At 55.1% G+C, this 23080-nt stretch overlaps 1 protein-coding gene across 1 annotated transcript; it reads right to left on the reverse strand.

The window, feature by feature from the left end:
• Window positions 1-388: 388 nt before the first annotated feature.
• Window positions 389-10562, reverse strand: MYBPH (myosin binding protein H). The gene is made up of 10 exons (XM_066565063.1): window positions 10205-10562; window positions 9856-9990; window positions 7892-8059; window positions 5400-5488; window positions 4304-4499; window positions 3826-3965; window positions 3531-3690; window positions 2648-2784; window positions 2035-2227; window positions 389-399 (listed from the first exon to the last, which is right to left on the reverse strand). Exons 1-10 carry the CDS (start codon window positions 10560-10562, stop codon window positions 389-391), a joined length of 1587 nt encoding a protein of 528 aa, XP_066421160.1.
• Between the last annotated feature and the right edge of the window lie 12518 nt (window positions 10563-23080).

Consider the following 23080-nt stretch of genomic DNA (forward strand, 5'->3'; position numbering starts at 1 on the left):
AGGGGCACAGCACCGGCCCCACCATGCCTGGCACCTGCAGGATCCACCTGGGAAAAGGAACGAGATCCGAGTCCTGCAAGGGCACCAAGAGAGCCCTGGTCAGGGATGGGTGGGAAACACGTCCCTGCCACAGCTCTAATGCAAGACAAACCCAGCCACATTTACAGCCCTCCCTCCACCTCACTAAGGGACAGGTTTCCCTCAGGTTCATCACCCCACCCATGCATCTCCATCTATGAGACAAGGAAGACCTGAGCTGGGACTCCATCATCAGGGCTAATCCAGGACACTCAGCCCACTCCAGCCCCCTGAAGGGATCCACCTTCCCTCCATCTTGGTGCCCCAACCCAGACCTACCTTGCTCTTTGTCTTGTCCTCCAATCCGTCCTCACTTTGGCACTGTAGGAGAGCACAGGAGACAAAAACCCCTTGAACTCCCCTGGTCTTACTCTTCTTTTGACTCCCAGAAGTGCTGTGTGCTCACCCCAATGTGCACCAGCACATCTCAACCCTGCACACCCCATCCCTGCACACACCTACTACAAGCAATCCCACACTCCACCATCCCTGCCTGCTCCTGGCCAGTGTTCCCGAGGTCCCAGCCTGGGTGACTCCCAGGTGTTTGTGTCCCCAGCACAGTGCCCAGCTCATCCTCCTTGGCCAGATGGGCTGATCCCCCAGGGGGGCAGCAGGGCAGGAGGGGATTCTGCCCCTGTGCCCCACTCAGATGAAGCCCCACCTGCAGAGCTGCCCCAACCCTGGGCTTCCAGCACAGGAAGGAGCTGGAGCTGCTGGAGCCAGCCCAGAGGAGACCACAGAGCTGCTCTGAGGCCCTGGAGCCCCTCTACTCTGGAGCCAGGCTGGGAAGCTGGGGGTGTTCACCTGGAGAAGGGAAGGCTCTGGGGAGACCTCAGAGCCCCTTCCAGTGCCTAAAGGGGCTCCAGGAGCACTGGAGAGGGACTTGGGACAAAAGCCTGGAGGGACAGGACAAGGGGGAATGGCTTCCCACTGCCAGAGGGCAGGGATGGATGGGAGAGTGGGGAAGGAACTGCTCCCTGTCAGGGTGGTGAGGCCCTTGCCCAAGTTACCCAGAGAAGCTGTGGCTGCCCCTGGATCCCTGGAAATGTTCAGGCCAGGTTGGACAGGGCTTGGAGCAATCTGGGCTAGTGGAAGGTCCCCTGCCCATGGCAGGGAGTGGGACTGGGTGAGCTTTAGGTCCCTTCCCACCCAGATCATTGCTCTGGTGAGAGCCCCTGCTCAGCTGCACTGAGGATGTGCCTGTGGGGCCACAGGACCGGGGCCAGCTGGGTCAGTGCTCCCGGAGGGTCCAGAGCAGCTCCCACAGAGCTGAGCACTGACCCTGTGCCACACCAACAGCTCTGGAGCTTCCACAGGGACTGGGGTGCTGGGGTTGCCAGATTGGAGCTCTGCCTGTGTGGGAAGTGGGGCAGAGTGTGTCTGGGGGCAAGAGTGTGCTTGGAAGCCACAGGAGAGGAAATATAAGTGTTCAAGGACACCCAGCCAGCACAGGAACACACAGAGGGTGTGTGGGCAGTGATCCTCCTGTGGGCCAAGCAGGAGCTGTGGGGAGCAACACGGGGCAGGTCTGCTCTGGATGCTCTGCTGAGGCAAGGAAATGTGAGTGGGAAATGTGGGCAGGATGCCAAGACATAAATCAGAGCAGCCCAGATGCAGGGGAGGAGGTTCACAGACACCCCCCCCCCCCCCCCCCCCCGCCACTCCTGGGACAAGAGCAGGGGCAGCCAGTGCTGGGCTTGGCCTCCAGCAGCTCTTCTGGCTCTGCCATTTCTGATTTCCTCCCCATATTTTCCCCATGAATAAGGAAAGGTGATTTCAAGATGCTTCAAGACCATAAACCCAAGCAGCCCAAAGGTGTAGCTCCACAGGGCTGCCCAGTGTCCTTAGACTCCCTCACAACCAGGATCAACCCAAAACAGGGACAAACCGCAGCACTGGGAAAGTGAGACCTGGAAAAGGCAGGCAAGGGTTCCTGCTCCTCCTTCTCCAACCCACTCTCACCTTTCACATCCAGTTTGCAGTCTACTGAGGCTTCCCCCAGGGGGTTCACAGCCTTGCAGGTGTAGACGCCCCCATCAAAAGGGCCAGGCTTGCGGATTTCCAGGGAGCACACACCCTGATCAATCAGTGCTATGTATTTGGGATCTTCCCGGATCTCCATCTGATTTTTCAACCAGATGATTTTGGGCTGAAAGTTTAAAGCAGGGAGAGAAATGAGAAATCTAATTGTCCCCAAAATACAGCCACCTGTCTCTGCTTTTGCCTTGGCCCTGCCTGAAGCTTGTGGCCATGGTGGGATTCACAGTCAGAAGTATTTTGAAGATCCAAATCTCCCACTTGTGAGCCCTAACCACTGCTCCACCCTTCCTCCCCCAGCACAGAGGAAACAGGACATGGCTTGATTTAAGACCAGTCTCCCATCTCCATGCAGAAACACCCCAAACGTGCCCCAGTTTGACTCAGAGGGCAGTTTCAGCTCCTTAACCTCACCCAACCCTAATCCAACAGCACCAACCATATCCCAGATGGTCTCCCACCTCCAGCCACCTTGCCAACCCCCCCAGGTGTCCCCAGGAAAGGTTATGGTGTCCCTGGAGGAGGCACTGACCTGGGGGAAGCCCCGCACGGAGCAGAAGAGGTGGGTGCTGTAGCCCCGTGTGGTCGTTCGGTCTGTCAGGGGCTGCGTGAACTTTGGAGGCTCCATCATGTCCCGCTGGGGGATCTTCTCTGGCTGGTAAGTGGTTTCTAAGGAAATAATTAATTCTAGCTAAGACCTCAGGCTCCCAGGCTGACCAACACAGGAATTCAGCACAAGGTACCCAAACCCACTTCTGTTCCCTCTTGTAGAAAGCAAGATGTCACCTGGCCTGACCCAAGGACCTGGCCCTCAGCTCAGAGCAGCCCTGTTTCCTCATCCAATCATGACATAGAAGTGCCCAGGCCCTGCAAGGAACAGGGGGGATGCCAACCCCACTGTGACACATCCTGTGTGCAGCAGGTGAGACCCAGGCCGGGCACACTCTGAATCTCCCACTCTATCCCCAAATCTCATCCACAGAAATAAGAGTTGGAGGGAAGCTCTGCAGATGGCAGAGACCCTAGGTCACTGTGTGCTACCAGGGAGCAGGATAGAAATAGATGGAAGGAGAGCAGGGCTGGTTGGAAATTTGACCCTGAGCTGTGGACAAAAGGCCAGGGCTGGTCTGACTCTTCCCAGCTCCTGCTTCCATCTCATCCCAGGGATGTCCATGTCTTGGTTCTTCCAGGGGGCTGAGCATGGCACAAGCTTTCCCCAGAGGAGAAATGAGGTGCAGAGAGGGGGCTGGGGATCTCTGGACCTTGGGGGTGCTCAGCCTCACCCCTGCTGGTCTTGTCCTGGGGACCAGCCCAGCAGCATCAACACAACTCCAAGGAAACCCCAGTGGCCCATTGGTCAGGACCACTCTTGGACAGCACCCTCCCCAGCCCCTCAGCCAGGGACATGTCCTCACTTGTCTTCTCAATGTGGGCCACTCCAGAGGCCACAGCAGCGCTGTCGCTGAGCCCACAGATGTTCTCGGAGAACACTCGGAAGGAGTAGGTGTTGCCAATGATGAGGTCGGAGATGGTGCAGCTGGTGCGGGTGCAGCGCTCCAGCACCGTGAACCATTTCTGGAAGGAAAAAAAGGAGGAAAAAAGAGAGCAGACAGGCTGTGATAAGGATGGAGAAGGTGTGGGGTGGGGCAGGGAGTGCAGCGGTCCCTCTCCCATCAGGGCATCACCAGCAGCAGGAGTGCCCAGTCTCACCCCACTCTTCTTGTCTGACTTCTGCACCCTGTAGCCCTTGATCTCAGCATTCCCATTGTCCGCAGGGGGGGTCCACTCCAGGGCCACATTAAAGCCCCACACATCCACCAGCTTCAGGTTCTGGGGAGGGCCGGGTGGCTCTGCAAACACAAACACCCTCAGGGTGACATCCCAGTTTGCTCCGCCCACATTTCTGTACCTTGGCCATCCCTTGACCCTGCTTTTAATCTCTTCTCACCCTGGTGCAGCACACAAGGGATGAGAAGCTGAGGGGCAAGGCTGGCAGAAACTCTGCATTCCCACCCAGAGAAGTTCACATGCATGATCCTGTTGAGGATCCCACTGGAACAGGGACTCCGGAGTCCTTTGCCTTGTTGCTTGCCTTGTCACATCACATCCCAGCCAGAACAAGACCTACCCAACTAAGGAGGAGAAAAGAGCTCCAGAGTGATCCTGCAGGGTGCCATCCTCAGCTTACCAACCACCTGGATGTCCAGGGTAGCCTTGTCCTCGGCGCCGTTGATGTGCACGGTGAGCTCGTACTTGCCCGAGTCGGCGCGCTGGGCCTGGCGGATGTAGAAGATGGTGTCCCGGGCCGTGGTGCGGATGTTGATGTGGCTGCTGTCCAGGGGCTGCCCTCCCTTGCTCCAGCTCACCTCAGGCTGTGGCTTTCCCTGCAGACACAGGCAGGTCAGCAGCCACTTGGGCATGGGTCCTGCTGGGAAGTATAGGTGGCAGAGCCACTCCCCCTGTCCAGACAGCAGCAGCCCAAGGGCCACCTCTCCCATCCAGCAGGAAAGAAGCTGATTCCTGCCAGACTCACTAATGGGAAGCCATCAGGCTCCAGGGATGAGGTGGGAACATGCTGGCTCCCCAAGGTCCTCATGGGGCAAGCCCAGCTGTACTTGCCAGGGCACAGCTGTGCTGAGCCCAGGCTCCAGCTTAGCACCAGGGCTTGAACTCAGCATGCAGGGAAAATTCATATCTGAAGCATGGCCAGCACAGAGTCTGTGAGGCATGGCATGGACAAGCCCCTCAGTTCAGGGGCCTCTCACTCCCTCTGCTTGCCCAACATGTTTCAGAGCCAGCTGCCACTACATCTGGTGATGTCCCAGACATGATGAGAGAGATAGCTGAGGAGACGACCTCCAGCCTAGCCCACCACTGTCAGCATTGCTCCACCATCACACAGCCCTGGGCCTGCCCTCCTCCAAAGGCAGCTGGTCCCCTCCAGGGACCTCAGTGCTGTGCTATGGGGTCCCAAGGCATGTGGCCATATCCTGGCCAGGAGCACGAGCTGAACTGGACTTATTGGCTGAGACAGCAGCAACAGCCAGTCCATGTCCAAATGTGTTTGGGGCTGTCCCACTGTAGCATCATCAACAAAGATGTAGCAGGGGGAAAATGGAATCTGGGCAGGAAGAGGAGAGAGATTCCCAGCCCATCACTCACCCTTGGCCCCTAAGAGACAATGACCACGCCAAGCCAGAGCACAGTTGGACCCATAAGATAACCTGCAGGAGCTAATCTGGAGTGAAATGCCCAATAGATTAAAGCCCAAATTGCCCAGGTACCTGAAAGGGGATCATGATGTTCACAGCATCCCCCACACGCCTGATGTAAGTCTCTCGCAGGTGCCGAGGCATGCGGATCTTCGGGAGCTCTGGGGACAGAGTTCACATTGTGAGACCAGGAACTCCCATTCCTCAGCTGGCTGGCCCTCTCCACACATACCCCTGCTTGGTCACCAAGAAAATCCACCCCAACATGGCCACCTTCTCCCTCTCCTCTCCTGGACAGCTCTGCTCCCCTGCAGGGCTGTGCTCGCCTGTCCCACTGCCCGTACCCCAGAGTGACAGCTGTCCCTGAGATCCCGGTCACTAACCCAAGGGCAGCATTCTGATGGACCATTCACCCCTCTTCATTACTTCCTGGCCATGACACAGCCTGGCCTCAACCAGAAGAGCCACAACACAACTTATATTGTAACAAGGCAGGGAACAGCATCTCCCAGTTGGGAAATATTTCTCCCCCTGACTTTCCAGAGGCATACAGCCCAACTTTCAGCAAGGACAAGGCTCAACCTCCACCTTCCCTGTGCAGTCCAGGCCTCTGAAACACCAAGGAGGTGCCTGGTCATACCAGAGTTGTGAAAGGCAAACATCTCCAAGGAAACACAACAAAGACAAGCAAAATGCCCACTGGAGAATGCTCATGGAGCGTGTCCCCTTCCCAGGGCAGAACAGGAGCCTAACAACTCTGCTGGCTCAGTGATAGCCAGGGATCCCTCTGGAGCCCCTCAGAAGGAGCTGGGAGTCTCTGCCCGGGTTAAATGTGCACGAGCTGCACCCTGGGGAGGGGGCCCAGGCAGAATAAACCAGGCCTGAGCCAAACAGCTGTGAGGGCTGGGGAGCAGGGACAGGCCCTCCCTGACAGCTGAGACCGTCCCTGCTCTGCTCGTGCTGCCATTTCTGCAGGGATCCATCCCCCTGCTGCCACTTGGGCTCATCAGTCTCAGCAGGGGAGGGAAACCTGACCTCGGGCAGGAATGTTAATTCATGGATGTTTTCCCCAGATCCCCAGTGCTTCTCTCAGAGGGACTGGGCTGGCCAAGGTCAGTGGCCACAGTGACAAAGTGCCATGGTGGGAAGGCCTTTTTTCCTGCCCTTGTTCCCAGGAAAATGTGACTCCCATACTGATCCTTCATCTGGTTTCTCCTTGTCTCTCTCCACCTCCCAAGCCCACTCATCCCACCTGTTGTTAAGCTCCGTGCTGTCCCATTGCTGCTATTTAAAATCCCCTGGGGTGCTATAAATGAACTGGTGAAATGCACAAAATGCAGGCTGAGAGAAAATGTGAGGGCCAGGAGGCAACAGATGGAAGGGAAGGGAAGGGAAGGGAAGGGAAGGGAAGGGAAGGGAAGGGAAGGGAAGGGAAGGGAAGGGAAGGGAAGGGAAGGGAAGGGAAGGGAAGGGAAGGGAAGGGAAGGGAAGGGAAGGGAAGGGAAGGGAAGGGAAGGGAAGGGAAGGGAAGGGAAGGGAAGGGAAGGGAAGGGAAGGGAAGGGAAGGGAAGGGAAGGGAAGGGAAGGGAAGGGAAGGGAAGGGAAGGGAAGGGAAGGGAAGGGAAGGGAAGGGAAGGGAAGGGCCCAGTAGATCAGGTTGTGTGGGGGTCTCTCAGCTTTTTGGGTTTTACACCTGTACATGTGCCTGGAACAAAGCTCAGGCAGCAGGTACAGGGTGTGGAAAGCATGAGCTGTACATTGACCATCTCATACCAGTCTCTCACACCCCAGTTTTCCCAGTCCTATGAGGTCTGGTGGGATGGTTTTGAGATCAGAGGTGAGCAGGTGCAGCCACCACCCCAAAGCCAAATTCACCTCCTCCAAGCACACTGAGAAGATGGACCCTGCAGGACCCTTTCCATGGGCTGATAGTCTTCTCCAAGCCTTTTCTTATGAAAAGCTGGTGGTTCCAGGAATAATTTTTCTTAGTATTTCTATTTTTAAGCAGCTGAAAAATCTGATGTGCTAAATAACAGGAAACCTTGAGCATTAATAATTCCTCCTAGAGGGAAAATGATTCTGTATTTGCTGTTTGCTGGGTGCAAACAGGCCCTGCCCTCCCGCATCAGCCTCTGCACATTGGCAGCACCCCGAGAGGAATGTGAGTCTTGCTAAGCATGGGAACAACTCATTCATTAGCGAGTTCAGCATGATTAAAGTTCCCATGCTCCAGACAACCAGCTCTTGACTTCCCTGAGCTAAATAAACAAAGCTGTCCAATGTGTGCCGTGGCATATTTGGGATGTGACACTGCCAAGGGGAGGAGACATGCTCAGGGGAGGTGGATTCTGAGCTCTTGCCATTAAATGGGAAAATGTGGCTCTGCCTTTTGAGTCCTTCACCCCAAAATTTCTACATCAGCAAGATTGGAGAGGTCAGCAAACAGTCACTGAGAATAACATCTGTCAAAGACTGGATGGGGACCCATGAGAGGCTGCTCATGCTGCCTCCAGGGATGGACAGAGCTTTGGCACAGAAATTGTGCCCTCAGGAGCAGTACTCACGGAGGATCTCCCTGATGAGCACGGGCTGCTCCAGCGTGGCCGGGGCGCTGGTCCCGCTGGCACTGACGGCCACCACCCGCACATGGATCTTGTCCCCAGAGCTGAGGTCTGGGACTGTGCAGCGGGTGGAAAGAAAAGGCTCCTGGTTCACAGCTTTCCAGTCCGAACCTGCAACAGACCCAGCACAGCACTTTGGATGTGCCATGGATAGACAGACACACCCTGAGCAGCAGGATCAAGGCCCAGAAGGTGAGACCCAGAGGCAAAGAATCCTTTCCTTGGAAATGGGGAAGGATTTGGGGCACCAGCAGAAAAAGGAGCTTTGGCAAGGAGGTTGGCCACCCCTGCCAAGGAGTGTGGGGTATGAAGTGCTGGCAGGAGCTCAGCACTGGAGCACGAGGACATTTGCAAGCAAGAAAAGGCATCGGGCCAGCAAACACGTCCCTGCTGACCAGGTGCATTTCTGAAACGAAAGATCCTTGGAGCTCCCTGCCAGCCACTCTGCTCCTCTCACTGCCCCAGGACAACACTGGGACTCACCATGACCTCCACAAACCCCTCCACACCGATCAAGGTCTGCTCAGGACCTGCCCCTGGCCAGATGGACCTCTCCAAGTGTTCTTCCCACTTGTAAGGGACGTCTCAAACTCAACCCAGAGTCCAGCCCCAGCTAACCTGGCTTTGCCATGTGCCAAACCTCTCAAGATGTTTCTCACTTAGAAAATAAACTGCCCCAGTATCCCAGGGAGTGAGTGTCCCAAGTGGGCAATGAGAGTGACCCACAAATGCCAGGGTCCCCCATGTGCACCTTCAGAACAGGAAAGTTTTCTTGTCAATGCCACTGGAGCAGCCAAATCCCATCAGATATTCTTTCCCTTCACCACTGGCATTGCCCAAATCAGCCCTCACTCAAATCTCACCATATTTTAGCCAATCAGAGTCTTGTACCCACCCAAATACAGCAGGCTCGTGGCTCCTGGGTGATGACAGAGGGACTGGAGTTCTCCTGTCCTGAAGCAGACCCAAAGCAAGCCAGGAGAGCACCCAGATTGGGCCCTTTGTGTGGCTATCAGACAGATCCCTCCAGGAATGGCTGCATCTTTCCTTGTCCCATGCAAAGACCTCCTCACGCATCCCACCCAGTTGTGGCAACCTCTCCACCTGCAGCCCAACAGTGGGAGCCTCCCACAGCCAAGAATGTGTCCATCATGTGTGCCACAAGCTAAACAGCTGAGGATCAAGTTCCCTGAGGTGCATGGGCCACCTGGGTCTCCCAAACCACTCCAGCCCAGCCTCCCCTTGCAGATCCCCCCATCCACACAGACCCTTCAATCTTAGCTGAAAGCCCAGCAGGGCTTCAAGAGAGTGCCCAAAACACAAATCTTATCCACTCACCTTGTTCCACCTCCCAGCAGTACAACTGGAGAACCATGGACAATTGCTGGACAACTGCTGCCACCTCCCAGCCCACCTCCATCCACCACAGCCACCCTCCTTCCAGACATTATCAAGTCTGCTGATACATGCCCAGGACCCTTCCCTTCCTCATCCTCCCATTTTATCCCCATTCCTTCCATGCTTCATTTTGGGCAAACATGGGAGGGTTGAACTTTTTCCTCCTGTTTTCTTGAAATGCCATCCCAGCCCCGGGTCTCTGCGGCTCTGGAGTTCATCAGAGACCATCCCCAGAGGGTGTGCTGGTCTCTTCTCCCTCCTAGAGCTGGACACAGCAGTAACTCTAAACCTGCTCCAAACCCCTGCTAAAGTCACTGCTACTGTCTGAAGGCAATGGGATTCCCTGTTCCTTCATGGAAAAACAATAACCATTCAAAATGGATCCATTTGGGCAAAGAAAGGGAATTGTTGCTGGGGGAAATACTCTGCTGGGATCTACCCAACTTCATCCCATCCCACAACCATGCACCACCTCTCCATGCTCATGAGGCAGGAAAGACCAAACCTACTTCCATCTTTGCAGATCTCCACCACATATCCATCCAGGCCTGCCCGGCCCATCTGCTCCGGGGCTTTCCAGGTCAGCGTGAATGAGTTTTCACTCACTTCTTCCACAGCCAAGGACAAGGGGCAGCTGGGTGGCTCTGTAACAAACCCACAGTGGTGATGGCAGGGCTCGACTACCGGGGCTCTTGGAGGGCAATCACTCAACCTCCAGGTCTGTCTTCAGTCCACCTAATCCCCAGCCCTCTCCCACTGCAAAAATATCCTTGATGACTTCATCCCCCCCTCCCCCTGGCACATGCCCCCTCCCAGCCTTGCTTATGTCCCCTCCCCATTCCAGTGTTCCCCACTCACCTTCCTTTGGTTTCTCCACTTCAGGTTCAGGGGCTGGGGGTTCAGCTGGGGCAGCTGTGGAACCTTCTGCAGGCGCTGGAGTTGCTTCTGCTCCAGCTTCCGTGGGGATGGGAGCAGATTCATCTGTGGGAGCTGGGGGCTGCTCCGGGGGATGCTCGGGGGCTGGGGGCTCTTCAGTAGCTGCTGCTGGGGCTGGGGCTGCTTCTTCCTTTGGGGCCGCTTCTTCCTTCAGGGCTGCTTCTTCCTTTGGGGCCGCTTCTTCCTTCGGGGCTGCTCCTTCCTTGGGGGCTGGCGTTGCCTTTTTCTTGGCCGCGGCCGGTGCCGGTTTTTTGGCTGCCGGTGCAGTTTTGCCGGTCATGGCTGCAGAGCGTAGGGGCTGGGCGAAGGGATGTTCTGGGGTCTCTGCTCCGGGATGTCTGCTCTGTTTTGGGGTTCCTGCTCCAGATAAATGTTCTCTCCTCCGGATCTGGGGTCTGGACTCTGAGGTTGGGGTCCCGGCTCAGGACCAGCTGTCTCCACTCTGGGCCAATGGTCTCTGCTCCGGCTGTGCTTGGAGGGGGGAACCAGGTCACTGAGCCAGAACAGGGGCTGGGTGACTTTTATAGGCTTTGGCTGGCACTTGTCACCTCCCTGCAAACCAATCTGCCTGTGCAGGCGGGGCAGCCAGGAATAGCCACCCGGGACCTGCACATTCAGCAGCCCCAGCTGCCCCCTCCTATGGGATAGCAGCACATGGGCCCGGCCCCCCCAGCGGCCCCCTTGGGCTCACTCAGACTGGGTAGGCCAGGGCCAGGTCACCTTTCTTTAGGGACATGGCTCCTGTCCCCAGCATCAGCACCCCTCTGGCTAAGGGCTTTCCCACCCCCCACCACCTCCTCAGTCACCTACTGCCTCCCAGTCCCCACAGAGTCTCCCTGGACCCCCTCATCCCCCTTGCCTTCCTTAGCCCCTGGATTAACATCAGAACCACCTCAAGCCCTCCCTGTTAATCCTGCATTGACCCCCCTACCCACCTGCTCCCCCTCAGATCCTCCCACAGTCCCTGTAGCCCCAGACCCCTCTGGTTCCTCTGCCCTTCTTCAGCCTCATCCCCAAACCCACTGGGGTGAAAGAGGTTGGAAGACAACCTTTGAGTCACCTGGACCAACTCAGCTGCCCACACCCCTAATCCACATTTCTGGGGAAGATAAATCACTCACCAGCCCCATGCCATGTTCTCCAGCCTTTGTTCTGCTCAATCAGCCATTCTTGTCCATGGAGCATGGAGACAAGGTGTGTTATGTCACCCCAGAACTCATGATCAGCCACCCTACTGTTACCCCCAAACTCAGATTCACCCCAAATCCCCCCAGTGACCCAGGAAAGCCCCATTAATTCTATGGGTCATAAACTACTCACTCTCTCCTTGCTCCTGTTCCCTTATTTGCCCTCATGCTGTGCATGACACTACTAGAAGTGTCTCTGTATCACTAACCTTCCTGCAATTAGGGTTGAGAGAGTGTTTTTCCCATTTTCCAGCTAATTCTCATCTCCAGGGATGCTGCTCTGAAGTAGCCAAGCAAGCCTGGCTCTCCTGGGTGCTGGTCCATGGGCTCACAGTTCTGTGGTCCCCAGGAAACATCTCCAGACATGGACATGAGGGCCAAGAGGCATCTCCAAGACAGCCAAAGCATGAGGCATGTTCTCTGCCAGGGCCAGATAATCCCAACTTGCTAACAAGGGGCTGGTTTTCCAAGTGGGGGGAGCTGTGATCATCCAGGAATGGGAGGGAGAGAAACAAGAGCAAAGCCCCATTGGCCAGGCTGGTCTTTGAATGCATGGTGAGATCCCAAAGAGCCTGAGGGGTGCACCCAGCTGGAGCAGCATAACCCTCCTGCTTCAGGGATATTGTTTTTGTCTCCTGGTCTTTTGGCAGCAGGACAAAGCCAGGATACCATGAGATAATGTTGGTGCCTCAGGGTGGGTCTGTTTGCCCCAAACTGTGTGATAACCCAGATGTTCCTTGATTATTTCCCCAGTGAGGAGGAATATGAGTAATAAAAGTTCTGCTTTACCCAAAGTTCCCTTGGAATGCCTGAGGGATGAGACCCTCGAGGCAGGAGAGAGTGATATGGGGCTCCCAGGCATTTCTGGTGCCTGCATGAATGGATCCTGACAGTTCCTCTTCTGCCCAGAGCACCTTGGAGCTCAAAATTGCCAAGAGGGTCATGAACCAGAAAATTCCCTGCAGCTGCTCTAGCCAGAGAGAGGACAAGTCCTGCTGCCCAGCAGGGCAAGGAAGGGCTGGAGAGGATCATCCATCCGTCCTGCTCCAGCTGTCTTTGGCTCCCAGGGGCCAAGTGGAGAAGCTCTGGTTTCTCCATACCTTGGCCCACCAGGATTTCATCGTGCCTTGGATGACCTTGGCCCCCTCCTTGACTCCTCTGCTTGACCCCTCCACATGGGCCATGCCTTGATGACTCTTTCCATCAGCTCACAGGTGGCCAATTCCAGACTCCCCCAAACATCTGCTCAGGCATCTTCCCTGTGTCTTTCTCAATCATGATGTCTAATCTGAACAAAAAAACCCCACTTCATCGCAAAAAAAAAAATTTTGTTTGATTATATGTTAAGATAAGTAATTTAAAGAGCTCAGAAAGAAAAATAAATCAATACCAAAACTCCATTTCATAAGGAAATGAGCACTCAGATTTCTCTCTGATTTCTGTTTGGGGGAGTGCAGCTGAAAATGAAATACTTTCCCCAGGAAAAATAAAGACCATCAATGCAATAATTTCACTTGAAGCTCTCAATTTGAAAGAAACTTGGGTCTGTCAACCTGCTCCATGATGTTTGGATGCTTCTGCTCTGTTGACTCAGCGGGTGACTAATAGGTTATGAGCAGATGAATCAACATGGTTTGTCACCCACTCTTATCTGGGCCATGTTACTAGAGTTTATTGGCATCTTGTTTATTCACATGGTGGGCAAGTGCTGGGTGCTGAGCAAACCCCAGCAGGGAAACACTGAGGAGCTGCTGCTGTTGACGGCAAAGGTCCCGATTCCAAGTCAGAGGGTTTCCCACAGGCTCCAGAGGTGGGATTGACCTTTCCTTGCCCACCACAATGGCTTCACTTGTGGATTCACAATGGGGATGGAGAAACTGCTGCCAGGAGATGATTTCACCTCAGGACAGGAGTGGGCTGTCCTAGGCCCCTGTATTCGGTGAGGAAGCTCAAATTAGTCTGGTGATGGAAATGAAAATCACATGGAGGGGGCTGCTCCTGCAGGCAGCTGGGAGAGCTGAATATTAAAATTTTAGTGATAATTTAAATATCAGAACATTTTTGCCTGAAACTCAAAGTATTTCAGGATTTAGCTGAAATACAGGTTATCCATGTCTTCCAGTGAGAAAAAGATCTCTTCCTACAAAAACTGGTACTTTTATAAATTGGCTTTGACCCACATTTCCAGCCCACCAAGTCACTGATACATTTCCTTACTTATTTTCTGAGTGAGTATAGGTTTAAATATAGGCAATATCATTTGTGCCAGAAAGGATCAGATCCTCCTCATGCCACTGTTATTCCAAATCCCCCTGATTATGCAGCACAGTGGTCGATCATCTTCCAGCTGTGTTTGCTTGACAGAATCTCATTGCAAAGAGGTGAATTTGTTCCCCCAAAACATCAGATCGGCCCATCCAGCCAGACTCCCAGTTCAGGAGAGCAGAATTCCATTGCAGATGGGATGGGGGAGGCCTCGGGAGCACTTTCCCCACCACGACAGCTGATGTGCTGCTGCAGGGAGAGAGAAGATGCCTCTGACAGCTGGGGCAAAATCATGGAGGCTTCCAGAGATTAGGACCATCCCCTAAACAGGACTCCAAGATTCGGCAGGAGGTGGTGAGACCTTCCCACTTGCACATCGTAAAGCAAAGGGAAGATGCCAAAGGCCTGGAATAAACAAGGAGCTCCCTGAAGCTGTCACATCTTCTGTGCTCATCCCCTCCTGTCCCTGTCCCCATGAATATCCCTGGAGATTCTGGTGGCCTCTTTGCACCCCAGCAAGACTGTGAAAGCAGCAGTGGATGTCACACCTGGGCCACCACAGGCTCTGGGCATGGCATCATTGAGTCCTTGGCACAGCCATGGGTTTGGCCAGGGCAGAGTACAGAGCACCAGGGCATCAGTGTGGGTGTCAACAAGCAGAGCCACCCACGGCCTGGATCAGGGGATACCTGGGACTGACAGGGCCCCCACTGCCAACCCCAGGGAGATAAATTCAAAGTCACCCAACAGGACAGAGGAGAACCATGCCCACCTCCCTTTGGCCACATCCAACCCTGCACACATTGTGTGGACTGTGAGTCCATGGGAGACATCACAGAAGGCCAGAAAAATGCCCAAATCTCCTGAATTTCAGCAGAAAGAAGGTGTCCAAGCCCCGTCAGGGAGGCTGTTGCTGGTGGTTACTGGAGCTGATTCCTGTGTGGGTCTGTGCCCTCCCTTCAACTGCTGTACCTGCCTTTGCCTGTCGCCTTTCCAGAGTTAATTCAGATCTCCATAAAACTAGGGAGATCATCTGGAAAGCACACAATGGTCAACCACAAATGCCAGCAGGTTGTTTAGGTAGGCAGGCTCAGTGCCCTACCTACCACCTCCCAAATCCCACATCCCTGCTCAGCATTTCCAGCCTTGCTGTCACTGTGATATTCACAGAGCACTGAGTCAAGCAATCGGGGCAGGCAGCAGGTGGGCTGGGACCAGGCTAGATTTCCATTTGTCTGTCACACACAAGTGGACACTTACTTCATCCCAAAGCAATGACTGCAGGCAGGGGCTCCAGCCCTGAGCTGGGACACGGCCCCAGTTCCCCTCCCAAAGCCCCCCAGGAAAGGGCCTGTCTAGGTGTCACCCTGGGAAAATAATTTTAAGCAAGTATTGCTTTGAAATATCCTTGTCTGGTCCAGAAAAGTCAACCAAGTAATAAAGGGACATCAGCAGGAGCATCTCTGAGGTGCTGAGGGGGCATTTCTTGCCTGGTGGACATCCCTTGGTGGACACAGGGTTCTAACAGCCACTGGCTCCAGAGCTGTCCCTGTCACTGGGTGCAGCCCAGCTCACCCCAGCAGCACTCAGCAGCATCAGTTTGATTCACTGACTCTCCAGTAACCCTTTCTTCACGGAAAAAGTTGTTCAGCCCTGACACAAGCTGCCCAGGGCAGTGGTGGAGTCCCCAGCCCTGAAAGAGTTCAAAAGCCATGTGGATGTGGCCAATGAAGACAGGGGTTAGTGGTGGCCTTGGCACTGCTGGGTTAAGGGTTGGACTCAATGATCTTAAGGGTCTTTTCCAACCTAACTGATTGTCTAATTCCATGATCAGTCAGGATTCACTCACCTCCAGGTCCCCAACATCAGCTCATGGAGCAGCAGGGTGGGTGCCCAGACCTGCACTGTCCCTGCTGGGATCAGGAGCTGCCAGATGCAGGCAGGGGATGCAAACACCCAGAATCAGTTTTTGGGCTGCTATTTTGGGGCTGGAATGGGATCATTCTCCTCCAAGATGGATGAGGTAGAAAAATAGGAAAACTCATGCAGAGATGTCCTGATTTTGCCCCGTGACTTGCTGGGAGCTGAGCCAGGGAGCTCCGTGTTCCCTCCAGCCTGAGACAGCATCTCAGTGGAAAAACCATCACAGAGAGGCATCAGCTGCTGCCCACAGCCAAAATGGTTTCCCCAGGGCCACCTGTGGGGCCACCACAATTACAGTCACCGCAGGAGGGGACAGCAGAGCCCAAGCAGGAGCTGCAGGGCAGGAGCTGCAGCAGCTGCACCCAGGGCCAGCTGGGCCTGAGCGTGCCGGACCAGCAGGAGCCCTCACGCACCTCGGCACCACAGCTGTCACCTGCAGTGCTCCCAGAGCTGTGCAAGTCCTGGGGCAGTGCCAGCCCTGGGACACTGCTCTGCCTGGGGTGGGTTTTTTCCAGCCCTGCTTTACTTCTGGAGCTGCCAGCAGGAGCTCACCTCGGACAGAGAGCCTGCAGGGACAGGGCTGTGTCAGCCCCTCTCTCTTCAGTCTGTGCAGAGTCACCTCTACCAAGGCCTGGGGACGGCAGCTGGAGATGCCAATAAGGCTCTGTCACCACCTGTCCGGGCTGGCCCTGCCCTGTGTCACGGAGAAACTGCAATTAGCAGCTCAGGTTTTCCTTCTTCATTAAAACTAGGAGCTCAGGAAGGCCTGAATCGTTTCAAAGCCCCTTTGCTGGTTTATTCTGAGCATTTGCACCCAGGGACCAGAGCCACACCAGCTGCTTCTCTCCCCTGAGCAAGGAGATGGGAGGCTCTGCAGAGAAGGGGGAGGGAACAGCTCAGCCCCAGGCTCCCCCGGCACCAAGGGCAAATTTCAATATGGATTAGAACCAGCAGGGAACTCAGTGTTTGCTCTGCACAAGGACAGGCACCACTCCTCAGAGCCTGCTTTGCTCCTCTCCTTGCTGCAGTCCCAGGCAGGACCAGGCACTGCTGCTCCCCAGGAGGGTGTCCAGCCCTGCCCTAAGGCCTGTGAGAGACTGAAACCCCTGCCAGGATGCACGGTGACATTGGCCAGAAACAGCCCAGAGTCAGACACTCATTTGACCTTCAGCATCCCCTTCATCAGGTCCCTGTTCCTCCATCAAGGACTTAAAGGCCACCTTGAGTGTCTTCAAGGCCAATGCTTCTACCTAGTCCCTCCTGTAGGACTAACACTGGTGTTTCCACTTCCCCTCCCAGATCTTCCCATATTTCCTCACATCCAACACCTCCTTTCCTTGCCTTACATGCTTTCACTGGCACCCTCACCTTCCTGTGCTCTCCCCATCCCCTCCTCCCCCTTGCTCCCTTCAACCCACTCCTGGTCCCTGCAGGACTCTGCCAAGCTCCATCCTGAGCGTCGCTGCTCAGCTGAGAGCAGGTAGGACCAGCAGGATGTGCTGCAGCCAGACCTGCCCCAGCCCTGGGGACACTGGAGCTACTGGGACCAGCCATGTTTCAGATGGGGCACTGATATCCCAAGGCAGTCCTTGAGGCCAGTGTGGTGGTGGCCACAAGGGCTCCTGCACCTTGCCATGTCCAGGGTGTTTGGGAAGGGCTGTCCCTTCCCAGGATTCTTGGAAGCAAATGGGATCTGCTCCCTTGTTGGGACAACATGTCCTGGCCCAAACCACAACCCTCCCTAACCCAATGTCCTTTGTCTGAGAATTTCCTTACTGTTTCCCCTTCCTGGGAAGGTTTGCTAGGTTGGAGGGGCTATGAGAGGGTTTGGAGCATTCCCAAATCCCAGTGACTTCCGCCAGGTCCCAATAAACTGGGAATGCACACCAGTTTGGGTTGTCCAACAGGGCCCAGCTGCATCCTTTCCCTACTGCCACCAGGGAGCATCGTGGGGACATTCAATCCAGCTGTCCCTGTGCTGGGTGCCGCCAAAATCCTGCAGACAGTGAAATTCTCCCAGCCAAGCTTTGGAAATGCCTGGTCCTTGGAGCCCCTGGTATACCCAGAGCCAGCTGTGGCCCAGCCCTGTTCGAGATGCGGGGGCTTGCACCCAGAAGCTGCTCCCTGCCCTGTTCAGCACAATGTGACAGCCCCGTGCCATCCCTGGGGGAAGCATTTCCCAAAAACACCTCCAGAGCAGCTGGGCCAAGAGATGGTGTTCAGAGAACAACGGGGGGTTGATCTGTGGATCCAATAACCTGCAAAGAAACAGCCATGGAAGCTGCTCCAATCTCATCCTCCTTGTCCATGAGCAAGTCAATGCCAAAAGGACACTTGGGTAATTGCAGGGAAAGGCCAAAACCTCCAGCTGGACATGACCAAGGACAGTGAGAGCCAGGGATGATGAGGCTGGAGGTGGCTTTGGCTCTTACCCATCTCCTGGCAGAGATCTCAAGGGATTCAGAGACAAGAGGAAGAGATGAGGGATCTTCGGCCTCCCAAGTGCTGTCTCTTAGGAAGGAGGAGAAATTCAATCACACAAAATCTGAGAGCAGCCCTGGGAGAAGGGCTTGGGGTGTTGGTGCTCAGTGTGCCCCAGCTGTGTGTGCTGGGTCTCACAAACCCCCCTGTGCTGGGCTCATCCCCCAGGGGGGCAGCAGGGCAGGAGGGGATTCTGCCCCTGTGCCCCACTCAGATGAAGCCCCACCTGCAGAGCTGCCCCAGCCCTGGGCTTCCAGCACAGGAAGGAGCTGGAGCTGCTGGAGCCAGCCCAGAGGAGACCATGGAGATGCTCAGAGGGCTGGAGCCCCTCTGCTCTGGAGCCACGCTGGGAGAGCTGGGGGTGCTCACCTGGAGAAAAGAAGGCTCTGGGGAGACCTCAGAGCCCCTTCCAAAGCCCAAAGAGGCTCCCAGAGCTGGAGAGGGACTTGGGACAAAGCATGGAGGGACAGGACAAGGGGGAATGGTTTCCCACTGCCAGAGGACAGGGCTGGATGGGCTGTTGAGAAGGAACAGGGATTCCACCTGTGATGGTGGTGAGGCCCTTGCCCAGGTTTCCCAGAGAACCTGTTGCTGTTCCATCCCTGGAAGTGTCCAAGGTCAGGATGGACAGGGCTTGGAGCAGCCTGGGCTAGTGGAAGGTGTCCCTGCCCATGGCAGGGGATGGGAATGGGATGAGCTTTGAGGTCCCTTCCAATGCAAACCAGTCTGGGATTCCATGGCACAGGGAGCTGGATGCAGGGACCCAGCCCCTGCTCTGTGACACAGCAGACATGCCGAGGGAGCCATCCTGGGGCATTTCCATCCTTTCTACAGGCTGGAAGTGCCCCAGGATCCCCCCAGGTGGCTGGAGGCATCATTCCTGCCCAGCACCTGTAAAGCCCTTGGGATCTCTTGGGGTGCTCTAACGTTGCAGGAATGCCAAACGATGTGCAGGGTTGTCACCCGCCCCTTCTGGCACTGAAGGTGAGAAGCTGATTTATTTTCACAACCTGCAAAGCCCTGGGGAGGTGGACATGGCCAGGCTCAGCACCAGGGTTGGCTCTTTTCTGTCCCTGGCACTGTGACTTCAAAGTAGAGCATTGGGACTCTCCAAAAGTTCACATCTTCCTGCAAGCCAGGACACAACCCAGTCCCATCCCACCACCTGCACAAGGAAAAACACCTTTGCTGGTCCCTTTTTTAATGCTGCTTGTGACTGTGGTTGGATCTTCTTTGGGGTGCAGGAGAAGCTGTGCTGTCCTTTTGCACCCCAGCACGGCAGCCAGGAGTGGGGGACAGGAGGGAGCTGCCAGGAGCAGTTATCTGATCCCAGCAGCTCCAGTGTAAACTTAGCATGGCCTTTTGGAAAATACTTGCTGTGGCAAAACACGCAGTAAATCACTGCTCTGAGTGCCAACAATATCTTGAGATTAGCAAATCTTAAAGCTCGCTTTAGGGTCGTGGGTTGGAGCCCTGCCAGTGTAACTGGGGGGGTCTTCCTCACCTCACACCCTCCAGCTCCCAGGGATTGCACCAAGCTGCAAATCCTTGCTTTTTGAAGAAGATGGGATAAAGTCCAGGGTCAGCAGTGGATGTGGGGTCCTGCAACCCTCTCCTGTGGATTCTCACCCTTTGCTCCCAAGGAGCAGGACTGACCTTCTGATTTCTTTGCCTTTTCCTTTCCAGACTACCTTGGAAAATCCCCAGTTTCCTCTCTTATTTTATCAAACAAACTCAGCTCCCGCCAGTTGTCCCGACCCTTTCCAGCATCATCCTCTGTTCCCCGGGACAAGTCACTGTGACCTCCACCCCATCACCCTCCTCCTCCCTCCCCAGTGTCCCCAGAGCCCCCGGCACTGGGCTTCCCACAGTGCTTCAGGGTAAGAATGCCCAGGATTTAAAAACACCCAGGAGGTGGGACCCTGGTGCTTCCAGACATGCCACAAATTGTCCAAGCTCAGCTGAGGGCTCATTCAGCCTGTGAGACAAAAAGAAGGGAGAAGCCCTTGAAACTGAGCAGGAAAAGGGGCATCAAGTACCTGGGAGCCCCAACTAGGGGCATTCCAATGGAAAATCACCACAGGCTCTGCATCCTGCAGGAGATTGACCCCTGAAACACCTTCCCAAGGACAAATTATCCTGGAGATGGCATTTTAACCCGGGATAAATCACTGGGTCATCACAGGAGGTCCTAGGGAAATCCCAGGCTACACCTGAGAGTTCTGTGGCTCGACCCTTTCCAAGCCATTTTTTAGTTTAGATGCAGCTGTCTGTGTTGAGAATGCCATGGAAGAAACCACTTCATCCAGAGCAGCATTCCATCAAAGTTCGGGAGGAATGTGGGACTGAAACCCCAACTGCTGCTGTTCTTCCATCCATGCTGTTTGAGTGAACACCCTGATTTATTTCAGGTTTGGAGCTCCTGTCACTGAATTCGCAAAAAGATTTGTGTTGGTCACAGGTCATTCCTGTTTGTATCAGGGAGAGCAGAAAAAGTTGCTTGTCAGAAGGACATTGCCAGTTGAGCTCCTGTTCCTTGTGGAAATATTACAGAATAAAAAGCTGCCAAGGTCAAGTGCAACAGGAACACAGGCTGATATTAAAAATAATGTTCCTGCTTATTGGCATTGTGGGACAGCTCCCACCTGTGATGCTGTATGGAACTGTCCTCAGGGCGCAGGCAAAATAATTCAGCAACAGCAGCACAGAGCTGTGTCAGGGCAGGCTCAGGCTGGGTATCAGGGAAAGGTTCTTCCCCCAGAGGGTGCTGGCACTGCCCAGGCTCCCCAGGGAATGGGCACAGCCCCGAGGCTGCCAGAGCTCCAGGAGTGTTTGGACAATGCCCTCAGGCACCAGGTAGGATTGTTGGGGGGGTCTGTGCAGGGCAGGGGTTGGATGGATGGTCCCTGAGAGTGCCTCCCAGCTCAGGGGCTCCTGTGATTCTGTGATCTGTGGTTTCCCATGTGCCAACAGCAATGCCAGCCCAGCTGGAAGCCTGTAAGCTGAGATGTCCCCTGGCCAGAAAACAGCCTTGGAGCACTTGCCCTGCACTGTATTTGCAGAGGGGCTGCAGCCCAGCATGAACCTAACCGGCCCACCCAGCACTGCACAAGCCTTTCTGCCCATCACCATGTCCATGAAATCCCAAAGGTGGATTGAAATATTTGGGGTTAAAACCATGAGGTGCAAGGAAAAGTGGCCAGACTGTCTTTGTTTTCCAGTGCCTGGGAGCTTTGGAGCCTCCACTGCAACCACCATGGAAAAATTGGGCCCAAATCTTTTTCCATGCAAAAATGGGCCATTTTTGGGTGTGTGACTTTCACATGGGGTTCTCTGCACCCCAGCAATTAGAACATGGAGGGCTTTGGGCAGATAAAGGATGTGCCTTATTAAGAAATTGTGATTTTGGTGTACCATGAGGGCTGACATCTCTTTTCCTTGCCTAGTCTGGGTCTGCTATGCACCTGGTTGTGGCTCAAAGTGAGTCCAGCTGAGCCCCCAGCAGGTCCCTCTGCACCCACAGGGAAGAGGAGCTGGCAGAGGATGCTCCATGGCTTCCTGTTTTGGGGTTCTGGAAGGGACCATGGAGCATGGATCAGGGCAGAGAGCTAAGCATCAGTGGTAGGAGCAGTGCAAACAAGAGTGTGCTGAACCCACACATCCTCAGCCCGAGCACAAACGTCCCGGGAGCCAGAAAACCAGGGGGGGAAAGTCCCTCCAGTGAAGGTCACCTCTCCCAGAGAGTTTTCTTTGCTCTAATGCCGCCATCCAGTGGGAGAAATTCCCTGGCATGGAAAGGCTGGAAAAGAGGGCATTGGGTTCCCCACCATCCTCGGTGGCCTCCCTGCCGGCGATGCTGCGGCTGCACTCCACCCTCCGGTTCTAAGCCCCGATCCCAGCCTGGGTGCCAAGTGGGAGCAGCGCGGCCGCCCCGGAGCTCCTGCGGCACCCAGCGAGGGGATGGGGAAGGAGGGAGGATGCCCTGGGCTCAGGCGAGGGCTGCAAGCCCAGAGAAGGAGGAGGAAGCTGAGGTGCAAGCAGGGTCCCTGCAGCGATGAGGCCACGCCAGGGCGGTGCGGGCACCTCCCAGCGCTCCCGTCCCGCTCCGGCGGGGTATTTGCAGTCTGAGCACACCGTGCCTGCAGAAAGCCGAATTCCAGCGCGTATTCAGCAGCACCGGGACTTCAAGGAGGGAAAAGCAGCCAAACACAAAACTCTCTGGGGTTGATCAGGGAAGCGAAATGGCTTTGGCAGCGGCGGAAGAGCAGCGCGACGGCGAGCGGGGGAAGCGCGGTGGCTCCAGGATCCCACAATGCGCCCGTTTGTTGTCCCCATGGGCGGCCGGATTCCCGCAGAAAGGAGCTTTCAGTGGGAATATTCAAAAGTTCAACCTCTCTCAGCAACGCAAGGTTTGCTGGATTGTGCAATGGCACAAAGGGACAGTGTTTCCTCAGGAGCGGGAGGTTCTGCGGCTGGAACGCGGCTTTCACTCCCGCCTGAGCGGAATCGCGGCGTTATCGAGGCGGGATCTCAGTCAGAGACTTGCCTTAAAGGGAGAAAGCAGGAAAAAAAATTCTGCTTATGGGTATAAAATGAAAGCATTTCGGGGGTTTTCTTCTGGCTGAAAGCAGCAGCTGTTTTCCTAAGGTGGCGCCAGTTTCCAGGAAGCAGGCGTATTTCTCCAAAATCGAGGGGAAACCCCCTAACTTTTTCTTTTCCCTTTGTGCCAAGAGGGAATTTGTCCTGGGAACAAGCCCTGTGCACAAACAAACACACTGTCCTCTCCTCCGAGAAGCACAAATGCTTTCCCACCCACTCAAAATTAGCCAGAAAAATGACTCCTGGACCAGCAATTCCCTGATAAGCTCAATGAGGAGGCAGCATCCTGGTTGAATCAGAGGCACGTGTCCCGGTGGGGATGAATTTTGGAAGCATCCACCAC

Source organism: Molothrus aeneus, chromosome 24 (assembly GCF_037042795.1).
Source record: "Molothrus aeneus isolate 106 chromosome 24, BPBGC_Maene_1.0, whole genome shotgun sequence".
NCBI lineage: Eukaryota > Metazoa > Chordata > Aves > Passeriformes > Icteridae > Molothrus > Molothrus aeneus.

Coding starts and splice junctions, on each gene's coding strand:
- MYBPH (XM_066565063.1), bottom strand. CDS start 10,562: ATGACCGGCAAAACTGCACCGGCAGCCAAAAAACCGGCACCGGCCGCG. Junction 9,991..10,204: donor AGTGGAGAAACCAAAGGAAG/GTGAGTGGGGAA, acceptor GGTTTGTTACAG/AGCCACCCAGCTGCCCCTTG. Junction 3,691..3,825: donor AGTCAGACAAGAAGAGTGGG/GTGAGACTGGGC, acceptor TTTTCCTTCCAG/AAATGGTTCACGGTGCTGGA.